The sequence below is a fragment of the Babylonia areolata genome, chromosome 5 (genome assembly GCF_041734735.1).
Source record: "Babylonia areolata isolate BAREFJ2019XMU chromosome 5, ASM4173473v1, whole genome shotgun sequence".
NCBI classification, from domain to species: domain Eukaryota; kingdom Metazoa; phylum Mollusca; class Gastropoda; order Neogastropoda; family Buccinidae; genus Babylonia; species Babylonia areolata.
The window spans coordinates 5,794,716-5,808,268 of NC_134880.1; the positions used below are offsets into that span (position 1 = coordinate 5,794,716).

Consider the following 13,553-nt stretch of genomic DNA (forward strand, 5'->3'; position numbering starts at 1 on the left):
GATGTAGACAAGTAAGCCAGACTGAACGACTTAGTAGAAACCTTTATTGACGTAACACGCAACACACACATCAACAAGATAATGATGGTGACAATATCTTTCACATTACACACATCGATAACACAATGATGATGACAATATTTCACAACACACACATCGATAACACAATGATGGTGACAATATTTCACAACACACACATCGATAACACAATCATGGTGACAATATTTCACAGCACACACATCGATAACACAATGATGGTGACAATATTTCACAACACACACACACATCGATAACACAATGATGGTGACAATATCATTTCACAACACACACATCGATAACACAATGATGGTGACAATATTTCACAACACACACACACACACACACACATCGATAACACAATGATGGTGACAATATCATTTCACAACACACACATCGATAACACAATGATGGTGACAATATCATTTCACAACACACACATCGATAACACAATGATGGTGACAATATTTCACAACACACACATCGATAACACAATGATGGTGACAATATTTCACTACACATACATCGATAACACAATGATGGTGACAATATTTCACAACACACACATCGATAACACAATGATGGTGACAATATCATTTCACAACACACACATCGATAACACAATGATGGTCACAATATCATTTCACAACACACACATCGATAACACAATGATGGTGACAATATTTCACAACACACACATCGATAACACAATGATGGTGACAATATTTCACAACACACACATCGATAACACAATGATGGTGACAATATTTCACAACACACACACATCGATAACACAATGATGGTGACAATATTTCACAGACCACGCACATCATCAAGCACAACGAAAAAAGATGGAAGAACCATTGACAGCTTCAGACATTTCTTTTCGGCGCTCTCAGTTTAACAACGATTCAAACACTTCAAGTTGCCCAAGCCGACTGATGTCCTGTTGTCACAGGCAGACGTCACACGGACGATGACGTCATGCAGACTATGGCGTCCGAGAGAGCACAGTGTTTTCAGGGCGGCAGCATGTGGCGTAAGCACGGGCACCTCTGCTATTTTTGGGCAGGGTGTGACCTTGGGTGACCCGGCATCGGGTCAGCTCGCCCTGGCCTGTGGACAGAGTGAAGGAAGGAAGACTGGATGAATGAAGGAACGGCCTGTGGAGACAGGGAAGGAAGGAAGGAAGAAAAGATGAATAAAGGAGCGGACTGTGGAGAGAATGAAGAAAGAAAGACTGGATGAATGAAAGAACGGCCTGTGGACAGAGTGAAGGAAGGAAGGAAGACTGGATGAATGAAGGAACGGCCTGTGGAGACAGGGAAGGAAGGAAGGAAGACTGGATGAATGAAGGAACGGCCTGTGAAGGCAGGGAAGGAAGGAAGGAAGACTGGATGAATAAAGGAACGGACTGTGGAGAGAATGAAGAAAGAAAGACAGGATGAATGAAGGAATGGCCTGTGGAGGGAGGGAAGGAAGGAAGAAAGGATGAATGAAGGAACGGACTGCGGAGACATGGAAGGAAGGAAGGAAGACTGGATGAATGAAGGAACGGCCTGTGGAGACAGTGAAGGAAGGAAGAAAGACAGGATGAATGAATGAACGGATTGTGGAGACAGTGAAGGAAGGAAGACCGGATGAATGAAGGAACGGCCTGTGGAGACAGGGAAGGAAGGAAGACCGGATGAATGAAGGAACGGCCTGTGGAGAGAATGAAGGAAGGAAGAAAGAAAGGATGAATGAAGGAACGGCCTATGGAGACAGTAAAGGACGGAAGGAAGACTGGATGAATGAAGGAACGGGTGGATGGACGAACGGGTGGATGGTTGATTGAAAAGACGGATGGGTGGGTGCGTTGGCAGAGGGATGGATGAATGGATGATTGGTTGGGTGGATGGATCGATTGGTTAGATGGATGGATCGATAAATGAGTGGGAAAACTGGTGTGTTGATGTATGAAATTGTAGATGAAGGGATGGGTGTTTGTACAGATGGATGGATGGATGGATGGATGGATAAGCAAATGACTAAACCAACGAATGGGTGGTTGCTTTAATTCTACCTGAATTCCAGTAATATGTTATAATTTTGCTACACTTTCAGTAAAAAAAACAAAAAAAAAAAAAAAACATAAGAAGAAAAGGATGTATGTGTTTGCATTGCGCACGTGCCCGTGTGCACATTTGTCTTTCTACACAACGTCTGTTCACCAAACGTGATATCGTGTGCATGTTTGTATTTCAGCACAATGCCTGTTCACTTTGCGTGATATCATGTGTGTGTTTGTCATTCCGTACAATGTCTGTTCATTGTACGTGATATTGTGTGCGTGTTTGTCTTTCTATACAATGTCTGTTCATTGTACGTGATATCATGTGTGTGTTTGTCATTCCGTACAATGTCTGTTCATTGTACGTGATATTGTGTGCGTGTTTGTCTTTCTATTCAATGTCTGTTCACGATATGTGGTATTGTGTGCGTGTTTGTCTTTCAAAACAATGTCTGTTCACTATACATTGTATCGTGTGCGTGTTTGTCTCTCTGTACAATGTCTGTTCACTATAATTGATATTGTGTTTATGTTTGTATTTCTATACAATGTCTGTTCCCAACATGTGATAATGTGCGCATGTTTATCTTTCTGTACATTTTCTGTAGCGGGTTCAAAGAGTCAAAGAATCATGGCATGTAGATTTACAGGCATACGTATAACTGTCAGCCACTGGCCAGCATTTGTCACTGCTTCAGCTTCCGTCGTTAGACTGAAGGATGTGACTTTGTACACAGCATTATCTTCCAAGATAAATTTCACTTTTTTTGCTCTTCAGTTCATCCCAAACCGGACTGATCTGTGGTGGCTGAACCGTTTATATATATGATAATGTCCTCTTTTGTGCTTTGTTTCCTATTGGAACCCCCATTATTTGCAACAGTTCTGTCCTGGGGCCATTCATAACATTGTCCGATAAGAATTGGAGATATGAGCGTGTCGTAGATAATGTTTGAAGTGATCTGGGTGTTCGTGTCATTATTGTGCTTGTTTCAGATCTCGTAGCTTGCACATACGCTGTATGGAGTCTTCTCCTTGCCCCATCCATATATTTCTACGTCTTTCATGATTGTCTTTTCTTTCTGTGGGAGAGCGAAACGCCATATCGACGCAATTCAAATTCATTCTCGCACCTGCTTTGAAGAAAAAAGATACAAGGACGTGCGCCCTATTTTAGCAGACCCTCCACGAACCAGTGCACTGACAGGGGAACGGCAGCACAGCTCTTACCGCTGATGACAACCCCGGCCGTTCGTCCCAGCTCCCCGAAGGCGTTACAGCCGGTCATGGTGTGGTCAGTCGGGCAGGTGACCCACTGGTGATCCCGCTCTTTCCGCCCTGTCCGCCGTGACCTCTTTGTCTGGCAGTTCAGGGCCACCGTCGCTCGGCAGCAAGAGGAGAACACGTGGGCTCCTGGAAGACCAACAGAAAAAAAAATGTGTGCATCTCTCCGGTGCGTTGTGTGGTGTGGTGTGGATGGTGTGGTGTGGTGTGGTGTGGGGTTGGTTGGGGTCTGGTGGAGCGGTGTGGGGTGGTGTGATGTGGTGTGGTGTGGTGTGGAGTGGTGTGGTGTGGTGTGGTCTGGAGTGGTGTGGTGTGCTGGTGTGGTGTGGTGTGGTGTGGGGTGAGGTGGTGTGGAGTGGGGTGGTGTGGTGTGGTTAGGTGTGGTGTGGTGTGGGTGGTGGGGTGGGGTGTGGTTAGGTGTAGGGTGGTGTGGTGTGGAGAAGTGTGGTGTGGGGTGGGATGGTGTAGTGTGGTGTGGTGTGGGGTGGGGTGGTGTCTGATGTGGTGTCTGGTGTGGTGTGGGGTGGTGTGGAGTGGTGTGGTGTGCTGGAGTGGTGTGGAGTGGTGTGGAGTGGTGTGGTGTGGAGTGGTGTGGTGTGATGTGGTGTAGTGTCTGGTGTGGTGTGGTGTGGTGTCTGGTGTGGTGTGGTGTGGTGTTGTGTGGTGTTGTGGAGTGGAGGGATATGGTGTGGTGTGCTGTGGTGTGGAGTGGTGTTGTGTGGTGTTGTGGATTGGAGGGGTATGGTGTGGTGTGGTGTGGTGTGGTGGTGTGGAGTGAAGGGTGTGGTGTGGTGGTGTGGAGTGGTGTTGTGGAGTGGAGGGGTATGGTGTGGTGTGGTGTGGAGTGGTGTGGAGGGGTATGGTGTGGTGCAGTGTTTGGTGGATGGGTTAAGAGGTTTGTGACAGTTCAGGGCCACCATCGCTCGGCAGCAAGAGGAGAACACGTGGGCTCCTGGAAGACCAACAGAAAAAAAAATGTGTGCATCTCTCCGGTGCGTTGTGTGGTGTGGTGTGGAGTGATGTGGGGTGGTGTGGAGTGGTTAGGTGTGGTGTGGAGTGGGGTGGGTTGGGGTCTGGTGGAACGGTGTGGGGTGGGGTGGTGTGGTGTGGTGTAGTGTCTGGTGTGGTGTGGAGTGGTGTGGTTTGGTGTGGTGTCTGGTGTGGTGTGGTGTGGTGTGGAGTGGTGTTGTGTGGTGTTTTGGAGTGGAGGGGTATGGTGTGGTGTGGTGTGGTGTCTGGTGTGGTGTGGTGTGGTGTAGTGGTGTGGAGTGGAGGGTGTGGTGTGGAGTGGTGTGGTGGTGTGGAGTAGAGGGTGTGGTGTGGTGTGGTGTGGTGTGGTGTGGTGCAGTGTTTGGTGGATGGGTTAAGAGTGTTTGTGACAGTCCAGGACCACCGTCGCTCGGCAGCAGGAGAACACGTGGGCTCCTGGAAGACCAGCAGAAAAAAAAATGTGTGCATCTCTCCGGTGCGTTGTGTGGTGTGGTGTGGAGTGATGTGGGGTGGTGTGGAGTGGTTAGGTGTGGTGTAGTGTGGGGTGGGTTGGGGTCTGGTGGAGTGGTGTGGGGTGGTGTGATGTGATGTGGTGTGGAGTGGTTAGGTGTGGTGTGGTGTGGTCTGGAGTGGTGTGGTGTGCTGGTGTGGTGTGGTGTGGTGTGGGGTGAGGTGGTGTGGAGTGGGGTGGTGTGGTGTGGTTAGGTGTGGTGTGGTGTGGGTGGTGGGGTGGGGTGTGGTGTGGTGTAGTGTGGTGTGGTGTGGAGAAGTGTGGTGTGGGGTGGGATGGTGTAGTGTGGTGTGGTGTGGGGTGGGGTGGTGTCTGATGTGGTGTCTGGTGTGGTGTGGGGTGGGGTGGAGTGGTGTGGTGTGCTGGTGTGGTGTGGAGTGGTGTGGAGTGGTGTGGTGTGGAGTGGTGTGGTGTGATGTGGTGTAGTGTCTGGTGTGGTGTGGAGTGGTGTGGTGTGGTGTCTGGTGTGGTGTGGTGTGGTGTTGTGTGGTGTTGTGGAGTGGAGGGATATGGTGTGGTGTGCTGTGGTGTGGAGTGGTGTTGTGTGGTGTTGTGGATTGGAGGGGTATGGTGTGGTGTGGTGTGGTGGTGTGGAGTGAAGGGTGTGGTGTGGTGGTGTGGAGTGGTGTTGTGGAGTGGAGGGGTATGGTGTGGTGCAGTGTTTGGTGGATGGGTTAAGAGTGTTTGTGACAGTTCAGGGCCACCGTCGCTCGGCAGCAGGAGAACACGTGGGCTCCTGGAAGACCAACAGAAAAAAAAATGTGTGCATCTCTCCGGTGCGTTGTGTGGTGTGGTGTGGAGTGATGTGGGGTGGTGTGGAGTGGTTAGGTGTGGTGTGGAGTGGGGTGGGTTGGGGTCTGGTGGAACGGTGTGGGGTGGGGTGGTGTGGTGTGGTGTAGTGTCTGGTGTGGTGTGGAGTGGTGTGGTTTGGTGTGGTGTCTGGCGTGGTGTGGTGTGGTGTGGAGTGGTGTTGTGTGGTGTTTTGGAGTGGAGGGGTATGGTGTGGTGTGGTGTGGTGTCTGGTGTGGTGTGGTGTGGTGTGGTGTCTGGTGTGGTGTGGTGTGGTGTAGTGGTGTGGAGTGGAGGGTGTGGTGTGGAGTGGTGTGGTGGTGTGGAGTAGAGGGTGTGGTGTGGTGTGGTGTGGTGTGGTGTGGTGCAGTGTTTGGTGGATGGGTTAAGAGTGTTTGTGACAGTCCAGGACCACCGTCGCTCGGCAGCAGGAGAACACGCAGGCTCCTGGAAGACCAGCAGAAAAAAAATGTGTGCATCTCTCCGGTGCGTTGTGTGGTGTGGTGTGGAGTGATGTGGGGTGGTGTGGAGTGGTTAGGTGTGGTGTGGTGTGGGGTGGGTTGGGGTCTGGTGGAGCGGTGTGGGGTGGTGTGATGTGGTGTGGAGTGGTGTGGTGTGGTGTGGTGTGGTGTGGTGTGGGGTGGGGTGGTGTGGTTAGGTGTGGGGTGGTGTGGTGTGGGTGGTGTGGTGTGGTGTGGTTAGGTGTGGGGTGGTGTGGTGTGGAGTGGTGTTGTGTGGTGTTTTGGAGTGGAGGGGTATGGTGTGGTGTGGAGTGGTGTTGTGTGGTGTTGTGGATTGGAGGGGTATGGTGTGGTGTGGTGTGGAGTGGTGTGGAGGGATATGGTGTGGTGCAGTGTTTGGTGGATGGGTTAAGAGGTTTGTGACAGTCCAGGGCCACCATCGCTCGGCAGCAGGAGGAGAACACGAAGGCTCCTGGAAGACCAGCAGGAAAAAAATGTGTGCATCTCTCCGGTGCATTGTGTGGTGTGGTGTGGAGTGGTTAGGTGTGGTGTAGTGTGGTGTGGTGTGCTGGTGTGGAGTGTTGTGGTGTGGAGTGGTGTGGTGTGGTGTGGAGTGGTTAGGTGTGGTGTAGTGTGGTGTGGTGTGGAGTGGTGTGGTGTGGTGTAGTGTGGTGTGGTGTGCTGGTATGGAATGGTGTGGTGTGATGTGGCGTTGTGTGATGCGGTGTGGTTGGGTTAGGTAAGTTTGGTCCTTGCATTGGTAATGGTGCTAGTGCTGGTGCTGGTGTTGATGTTGGTGTTGATGTTGATGTTGGTGTTGATGTTGATGTTGGTGTTGATGCTGGTGTTGGCGTTAATGTTGGAACTGATCTTGGTGCTGGTGTTGGTGCTGGTGTTGATATTGATGTTGGTGTTGGTGTTGATGTTGGAACTGATATTGGTGCTGGTGTTGGTGTTGATGTTGGTGTTGGTATTTATATTGATGTTGTTGTTGTTGTTCGTGTTGGTATTGATGTTGGTGTTGATGTTGATGTTGATGTTGGAACTGATATTGGTGCTGGTGTTGGTGTTGATGTTGGTATTTATATTGTTGTTGTTGTTCGTGTTGGTATTGATGTTGGTGTTGATGTTGATGTTGATGTTGGAGCTGGTATTGGTGTTGGTGTTGATATTGGTGTTGATGTTAGTGCTGGTGTTGGTGTTGGTGTTGATGCTAGTGTTGGTATTGAAGTTGGTGTTGATGTTAGTGCTGGTCTCGGGGTTCATGTTGGTGTTGGTGTTGGTGTTGGTGTTTGATGCTGGTGTTGGTGTTGGGTGTCATGCGGATGGGTGGCATCTCATCATGTCTCGCCTATTGTTTCATGGTGTCTCGTGGTGTTTCATGGTGTTTCGTGGTGTTTCATGGTGTCTCGTGGTGTTTCATGGTGTTTCGTGGTGTTTCTTGCTGTCTCGTGGTGTCTCGTGGTGTTTCGTAGTGTTTCATGCTGTCTCGTGGTGTTTCATGGTGTTTCGTGGTGTTTCATGGTGTTTCGTGGTGTTTCATGGTGTCTCGTGGTGTCTCGTGGTGTTTCGTGGTGTTTCATGCTGTCTCGTGGTGTCTCGTGGTGTGGTGTTTTGTCTCATGGTGTGTCATGGTGTCTCATGGTGTCTCATGGTGTCGTGTTGTGGTGTCTCATGGTGTGTCATGGTGTGCCATGGTGTCTCATGGTGTCTCATGGTGTCGTGTTGTGGTGTCTCATGGTGTCTCATGGTGTCTCATGGTGTCTCATGGTGTCGTGTTGTGGTGTCTATTGGTGTGTCATTGTGTCTCATGGTGTCTCATGGTGTGTCATGGTGTCTCATGGTGTCGTGTTGTGGTGTCTTATAGGTGTGTCATGGTGTCTCATGGTGTCGTGTTGTGGTGTCTCATGGTGTGTCATGGTGTCTCATGGTGTCTCATGGTGTGGTGTTTTGTCTCATGGTGTGTCATGGTGTCTCATGGTGTGGTGTTTTGTCTCATGGTGTGTCATGGTGTCTCATGGTGTGGTGTTTTGTCTCAAGGTGTGTCATGGTGTGTCATGTTGTCTCATGGTGTGTCATGGTGTCTCATGGTGTGGTGTTTTGTCTCAAGGTGTGTCATGGTGTCTCGTGGTGTCTCATGGTGTCGTGTGGTGTCTCATGGAGTGGTGGTTTGTCTCATGGTGTCTCGTAGTGTCTCATGGTGTCACATGGTGTGGTGTTCTGCCTGGTCATGTGACATCGTGTCTGGCGGTGTCAGGCGTTCCTGTGCAGCACTGACCAGAGCGCCGTTCAGGGCAATCGGAGGCAGGAGGTCCGCTCTGGGCCACACAGCTGCCCAGGTCAGGTCCTGGCTTCACCCCGTCGCTGTCCGGGAATGGCTGGTGCACCGAGCAACCTGCAAGTCACGGGCCCTGCTTAATGGTTGCACGCTGTATATCACACGTGCAAAACACGTGCCCTGATTCATGGTCACACACTGTACATCGCACGTGCAAAACACGTGCCCTGATTCATGGTCACACACTGTATATCACACGTGCAAAACACGTGCCCTGATTCATGGTCACACACTGTATATCACACCTGCATGTCATGTGCCCTACTTAATGGCCACACACTGTATATCACACCTGCATGTCATGTGCCCTACTTAATGGTCACACACTGTATATCACACCTGCATGTCATGTGCCCTACTTCATGGTCACACACCGTATATCACCTCACACACTGTATATCACCACACACACTGTATATCACACCTGCATGTCATGTGCCCTACTTAATGGTCACACACTGTATATTACACCTGCATGTCATGTGCCCTACTTAATGGTCACACACCGTATATCACCTCACACACTGTATATCACCACACACACTGTAAATCACACCTGCAAGACACATGCCCTGCTTAATGGTCGCACACTGTATATCACACCTGTATGTCACGTGCCCTACTTCATGGTCACACACCGTATATCACCTCACACACTGTATATCACCACACACACTGTAAATCACACCTGCAAGACACGTGCCCTGCTTAATGGTCGCACACTGTATATCACACCTGTATGTCACGTGCCCTACTTCATGGTCACACACCGTATATCACCTCACACACTGTATATCACCACACACACTGTAAATCACACCTGCAAGACACATGCCCTGCTTAATGGTCGCACACTGTATATCACACCTGTATGTCACGTGCCCTACTTCATGGTCACACACCGTATATCACCTCACACACTGTATATCACCACACACACTGTAAATCACACCTGCAAGACACGTGCCCTGCTTAATGGTCGCACACTGTATATCACACCTGTATGTCACGTGCCCTACTTCATGGTCACACACCGTATATCACCTCACACACTGTATATCACCACACACACTGTAAATCACACCTGCAAGACACGTGCCCTGCTTAATGGTCGCACACTGTATATCACACCTGTATGTCACGTGCCCTACTTCATGGTCACACACCGTATATCACCTCACACACTGTATATCACCACACACACTGTAAATCACACCTGCAAGACACATGCCCTGCTTAATGGTCGCACACTGTATATCACACCTGTATGTCACGTGCCCTACTTCATGGTCACACACCGTATATCACCTCACACACTGTATATCACCACACACACTGTATATCACATCTGCAAGACACGTGCCCTGCTTAATTGTCACACACTTTGTATCACACCTGTAAGTATTTGCATTTGTATTTCTTTTTATCACAACATATTTCTCTTTGTGAAATTCGGGCTGCTCTCCCCAGGGTGATTTCGTCGCAATACTACAGCGCCACCCCCCACCCCCCCTTTTTTTTTTTTTTTTTTCCTTCATGCAGTTTTATTTGTTTTTCCTATCCAAGTGAATTTTTCTACAGGATTTTTCCAGGAACAACCTTTTTTTTTTCTTTTTTTTTTTTTTTGCCGTGGGCTCTTTTACGTGCGCTAAGTGCATGCTGCACACGAGACCTCGGTTTATCGTTTCATCCGAAGTCACGTGCCATGCTTCACTATGGTCACACACTTTGTATCACACCTGTAAGTCAAGTGCTAATCTCCACGGTCACACCAGACAATCAACACAACACACCTACAGAAGCACCGTCAACAGAAGAAGTGTCATTACCCAAAGCCAGGTCCCCAGGAGCACACCTGGCCTCCGCCTTAGCGCCATCAAAGGGAAAGGAGGGACCTGCTGCCCTGTAGCTACACCTCAGACCTGTCATCTGGCAACACCTGGCCTGCGCCACCACACCTGGACACACACACACACACACACACACACACACACACAGATATATATATATATACACACACACACACACACACACACACACACACACACACACACACACACACGCGCGCGCGCGCGCGCGCGCGCGCGCGCCCGCGCGCACACGAACACACGCCAAATACAATACGGACTTCATTGCATGCGTATCAGATTGGCCGTTTCTTTCTTCGTTCTTGTGTTCTTTGTTGTGTCTGTTAATCCTTAGGGATCTTATGACAATAAATGAAGTGGAGAGGTGTGGAGTCGAATCACGCACACACACAGACACACACAGACACACACATAATACACACAGACACACATGATATACACAGACACAGACACACACATACACACATGACACACACACACAGACAGACACACACACAGACATACACACACACGCACACACACACACACACACACACACACACAGACATACAGACTCACACACACACACACACACACACACACACACACACACACACACACACACACACACAGACAAACAGAGAGAGAGAGAGAGAGAGAGAGAGAGAGAGAGAGAACCCTGAACTACTGTAATGACTCAGGCTAAAAGCTCCTATCATGACATTTGTGAGAATATACATTCAAAAAAAAAAAAAAAAAAAAAAGAAGAAAAAAAAGATTTCATTCAAAAATGCCACATGTCAATTATATTCAGCCTTCATACAGACAGAGGCACAAACACTCACCCTTCACACAACAAACAACAATCCAAACATACACTTTGTCATTCTCATCCATTCACACACTCACGTTCTAATACCTACCTACCCCACACGCACACCCTTACACACAATCATATTCACGCTCTCACACACACACCATAACGCACGCACGCACGCACACACACACACACACACACACACACACACACACACACTCGAATCACACATGCCCGCATATACACTCCCATACCCACCCACGCACTCCCACAGACACATACTCTACGTGTGCACACTTGCACGCATGCCTATCAACGCATGTAAAATAAACACATACGTTAACGCGAATGGAAACGATCAATTTGCATGCTGTTTGAAGTGGGTCACACACTGTTTGCGTCTGTTCATGACGCCGTGAAATCATTCTAGAGCTTTTCTGCTAATATTTTTTTTCCTAAAGGCCTGAAAAACGAATTTTGACAAACTAACTGATCTGAGGAGTCAACATTAAATAATTTATCTGTGCCAATATAAAGGGTGAAACAAGGGAAATGCTTCCTACGGATATCAGAGTAACCTTGGCAATCAAACAAAAAGTGAGTTACTGATTCTGGCTCCTTAGTACACACAGGGCAAAGAATGTTTTCATTTGTCATACCAAACCGATAGCGATGCATCTTTAATTGAGACACACCTATTCTGTGTTGTGCGAGAGCGTTCCGGTACCCTTCTTTCCACATTCCCCAAACTACTCAACATTTCGCTTTCATCAATGTGGTTTTTCCAGCGGTGACAAAAAGAACTAAATAATCTTTCACGCAATTCAAAAAAGAAACACCTTTCTCTCTCTCACAACCAAACAACCACACATTCTCACATAAGGTTTTCCTCACCTGCGACACCCATGTCACTGTGCCCTTTTCGTGCAATGATAGGAGCATGTTAAAATCTTTCTTTGATTTTTTAATACAAGTTATCGGGTTGTCTTAATATACGAAACTAAAATCTTATTACTTTTATGATGGTGTTAATGAACAATGGATAGCGACCAAGTTCCCCATAAACAATACCATTTGCTGTTTTAATTGGGACATGAAGACATTTCTTATAAGCAAAGAGATGAACTCTTTCTATCTGTGCATATTGCATATATCCCTATGTCTGTGCTGCGTATATTAAAGGTGGAACTACTTGAGAATCAAACAACTTAAAATCACATCTGGCGAGTTACAGTGGATTCTACGTAACGTTCTAAATATTATTAATGTCTTCTTCTTTGCTTTTATCGATGTTTCTTCAAGAGCCGCTACTAAACTATTTCGTGTAGAGAATGTCAGTCCTAAATATCTGTAACTATTCACAACTTCTAGCTTATTGTTTTTTCAATAGCCATTTTTCGTTTGAAGATGTCCACCTTTCCTGAACATGATCCCTTTGGATTTCTCAAGATTGACGGTTAAAACTAATCGTTCAGATGATACAGCTAAGAGGTTTAACAGTCAATCTTGAGAAATGGCAGCTAATCCGAAGCTCAGAAAGTGCCAATTCAACATTTTTTTTTGTTTTGTTTGTTTGTTGCTGTTGTTTGTTTGTTTGTTTGGGTTTTTTTTTTCGAATATGAGTGTTTCTGCTTACATCTCATAAAAACATGCCTCAAAAAGCAGTTGATGACAGAAAAGTTTGTATGTGTTACCAAAATATGTACTACAAGGATGCTCCGATGTGTTCCCAAAGGTTTTTGCACAGAAAAACGTGTTGAAGAGCCTTTGGTTTGGGACCTTTAAGGAAGTATACGTTTAAGACTTTGAAGAAAATCGTGTGGCTGGGACCTTGAAGTCATGTGTTTAGGACCTTTAAAACTTAATAGACACCTTTGAAAACATGTTTTTGTGACCTTTAAAAAAGTTATGTGTTCGGGACCTTTAAGAATACGTATGGTTGGGACCTTTAAGAACGTAGTGTGTTTGGTGTGTTTGGGACCTTTAAGAAAACGTATGCTTTGGACCTTTAAGAACATAGTGTGTTTGGGACCTCTATGACAGTCGTGTTTTTGTGACCTTAAAAAAGAAAGAAAAATATCTATCTATGTATCTATGTATCTATCTATCTATCTATCTATCTATCTATCTATAAACGCGTGTTTGGGTCTTTGTGGTCACTCGACTTACCCTGACGGGAATTCCGTCCATTGAAAGCAGTGCACTGGGGCCGACCGTCAGCGTTCATTTCAACCCTCTCTCCGTTCCGCCTCCATTTCTTGCCCTGTGGTGTGACGGTATGTTGGTCATTAGTACAGATGTCAAGTTACCCTGTGGTGTGACGGTATGTTGTTAATTAGGACAGATGTCAGGTTACTCTGTGGTGTGGTGGTATGTTGGTAATTATGACAGATGTCAAGTTACTCTGTGTTGTGACCGTATGCTGGT

The 13,553-nt window shown here is 47.5% G+C and overlaps 1 protein-coding gene across 1 annotated transcript in view; it reads right to left on the minus strand.

The window, feature by feature from the left end:
- Positions 1-863: 863 nt before the first annotated feature.
- Positions 864-13,553, minus strand: part of LOC143282565 (uncharacterized) — a 51,868-nt gene continuing 39,178 nt past the window's right edge. Inside the window, exons 14-18 of the mRNA XM_076588254.1 lie at positions 13,296-13,389; positions 10,292-10,420; positions 8,403-8,519; positions 3,320-3,502; positions 864-1,152 (exon numbers count right to left, since the gene is read on the minus strand). Coding sequence (XP_076444369.1) covers positions 1,028-1,152; positions 3,320-3,502; positions 8,403-8,519; positions 10,292-10,420; positions 13,296-13,389 — 648 coding nt within the window. The 3' untranslated portion in view covers positions 864-1,027. The remainder of the gene's footprint in view (positions 1,153-3,319; positions 3,503-8,402; positions 8,520-10,291; positions 10,421-13,295; positions 13,390-13,553) is intronic.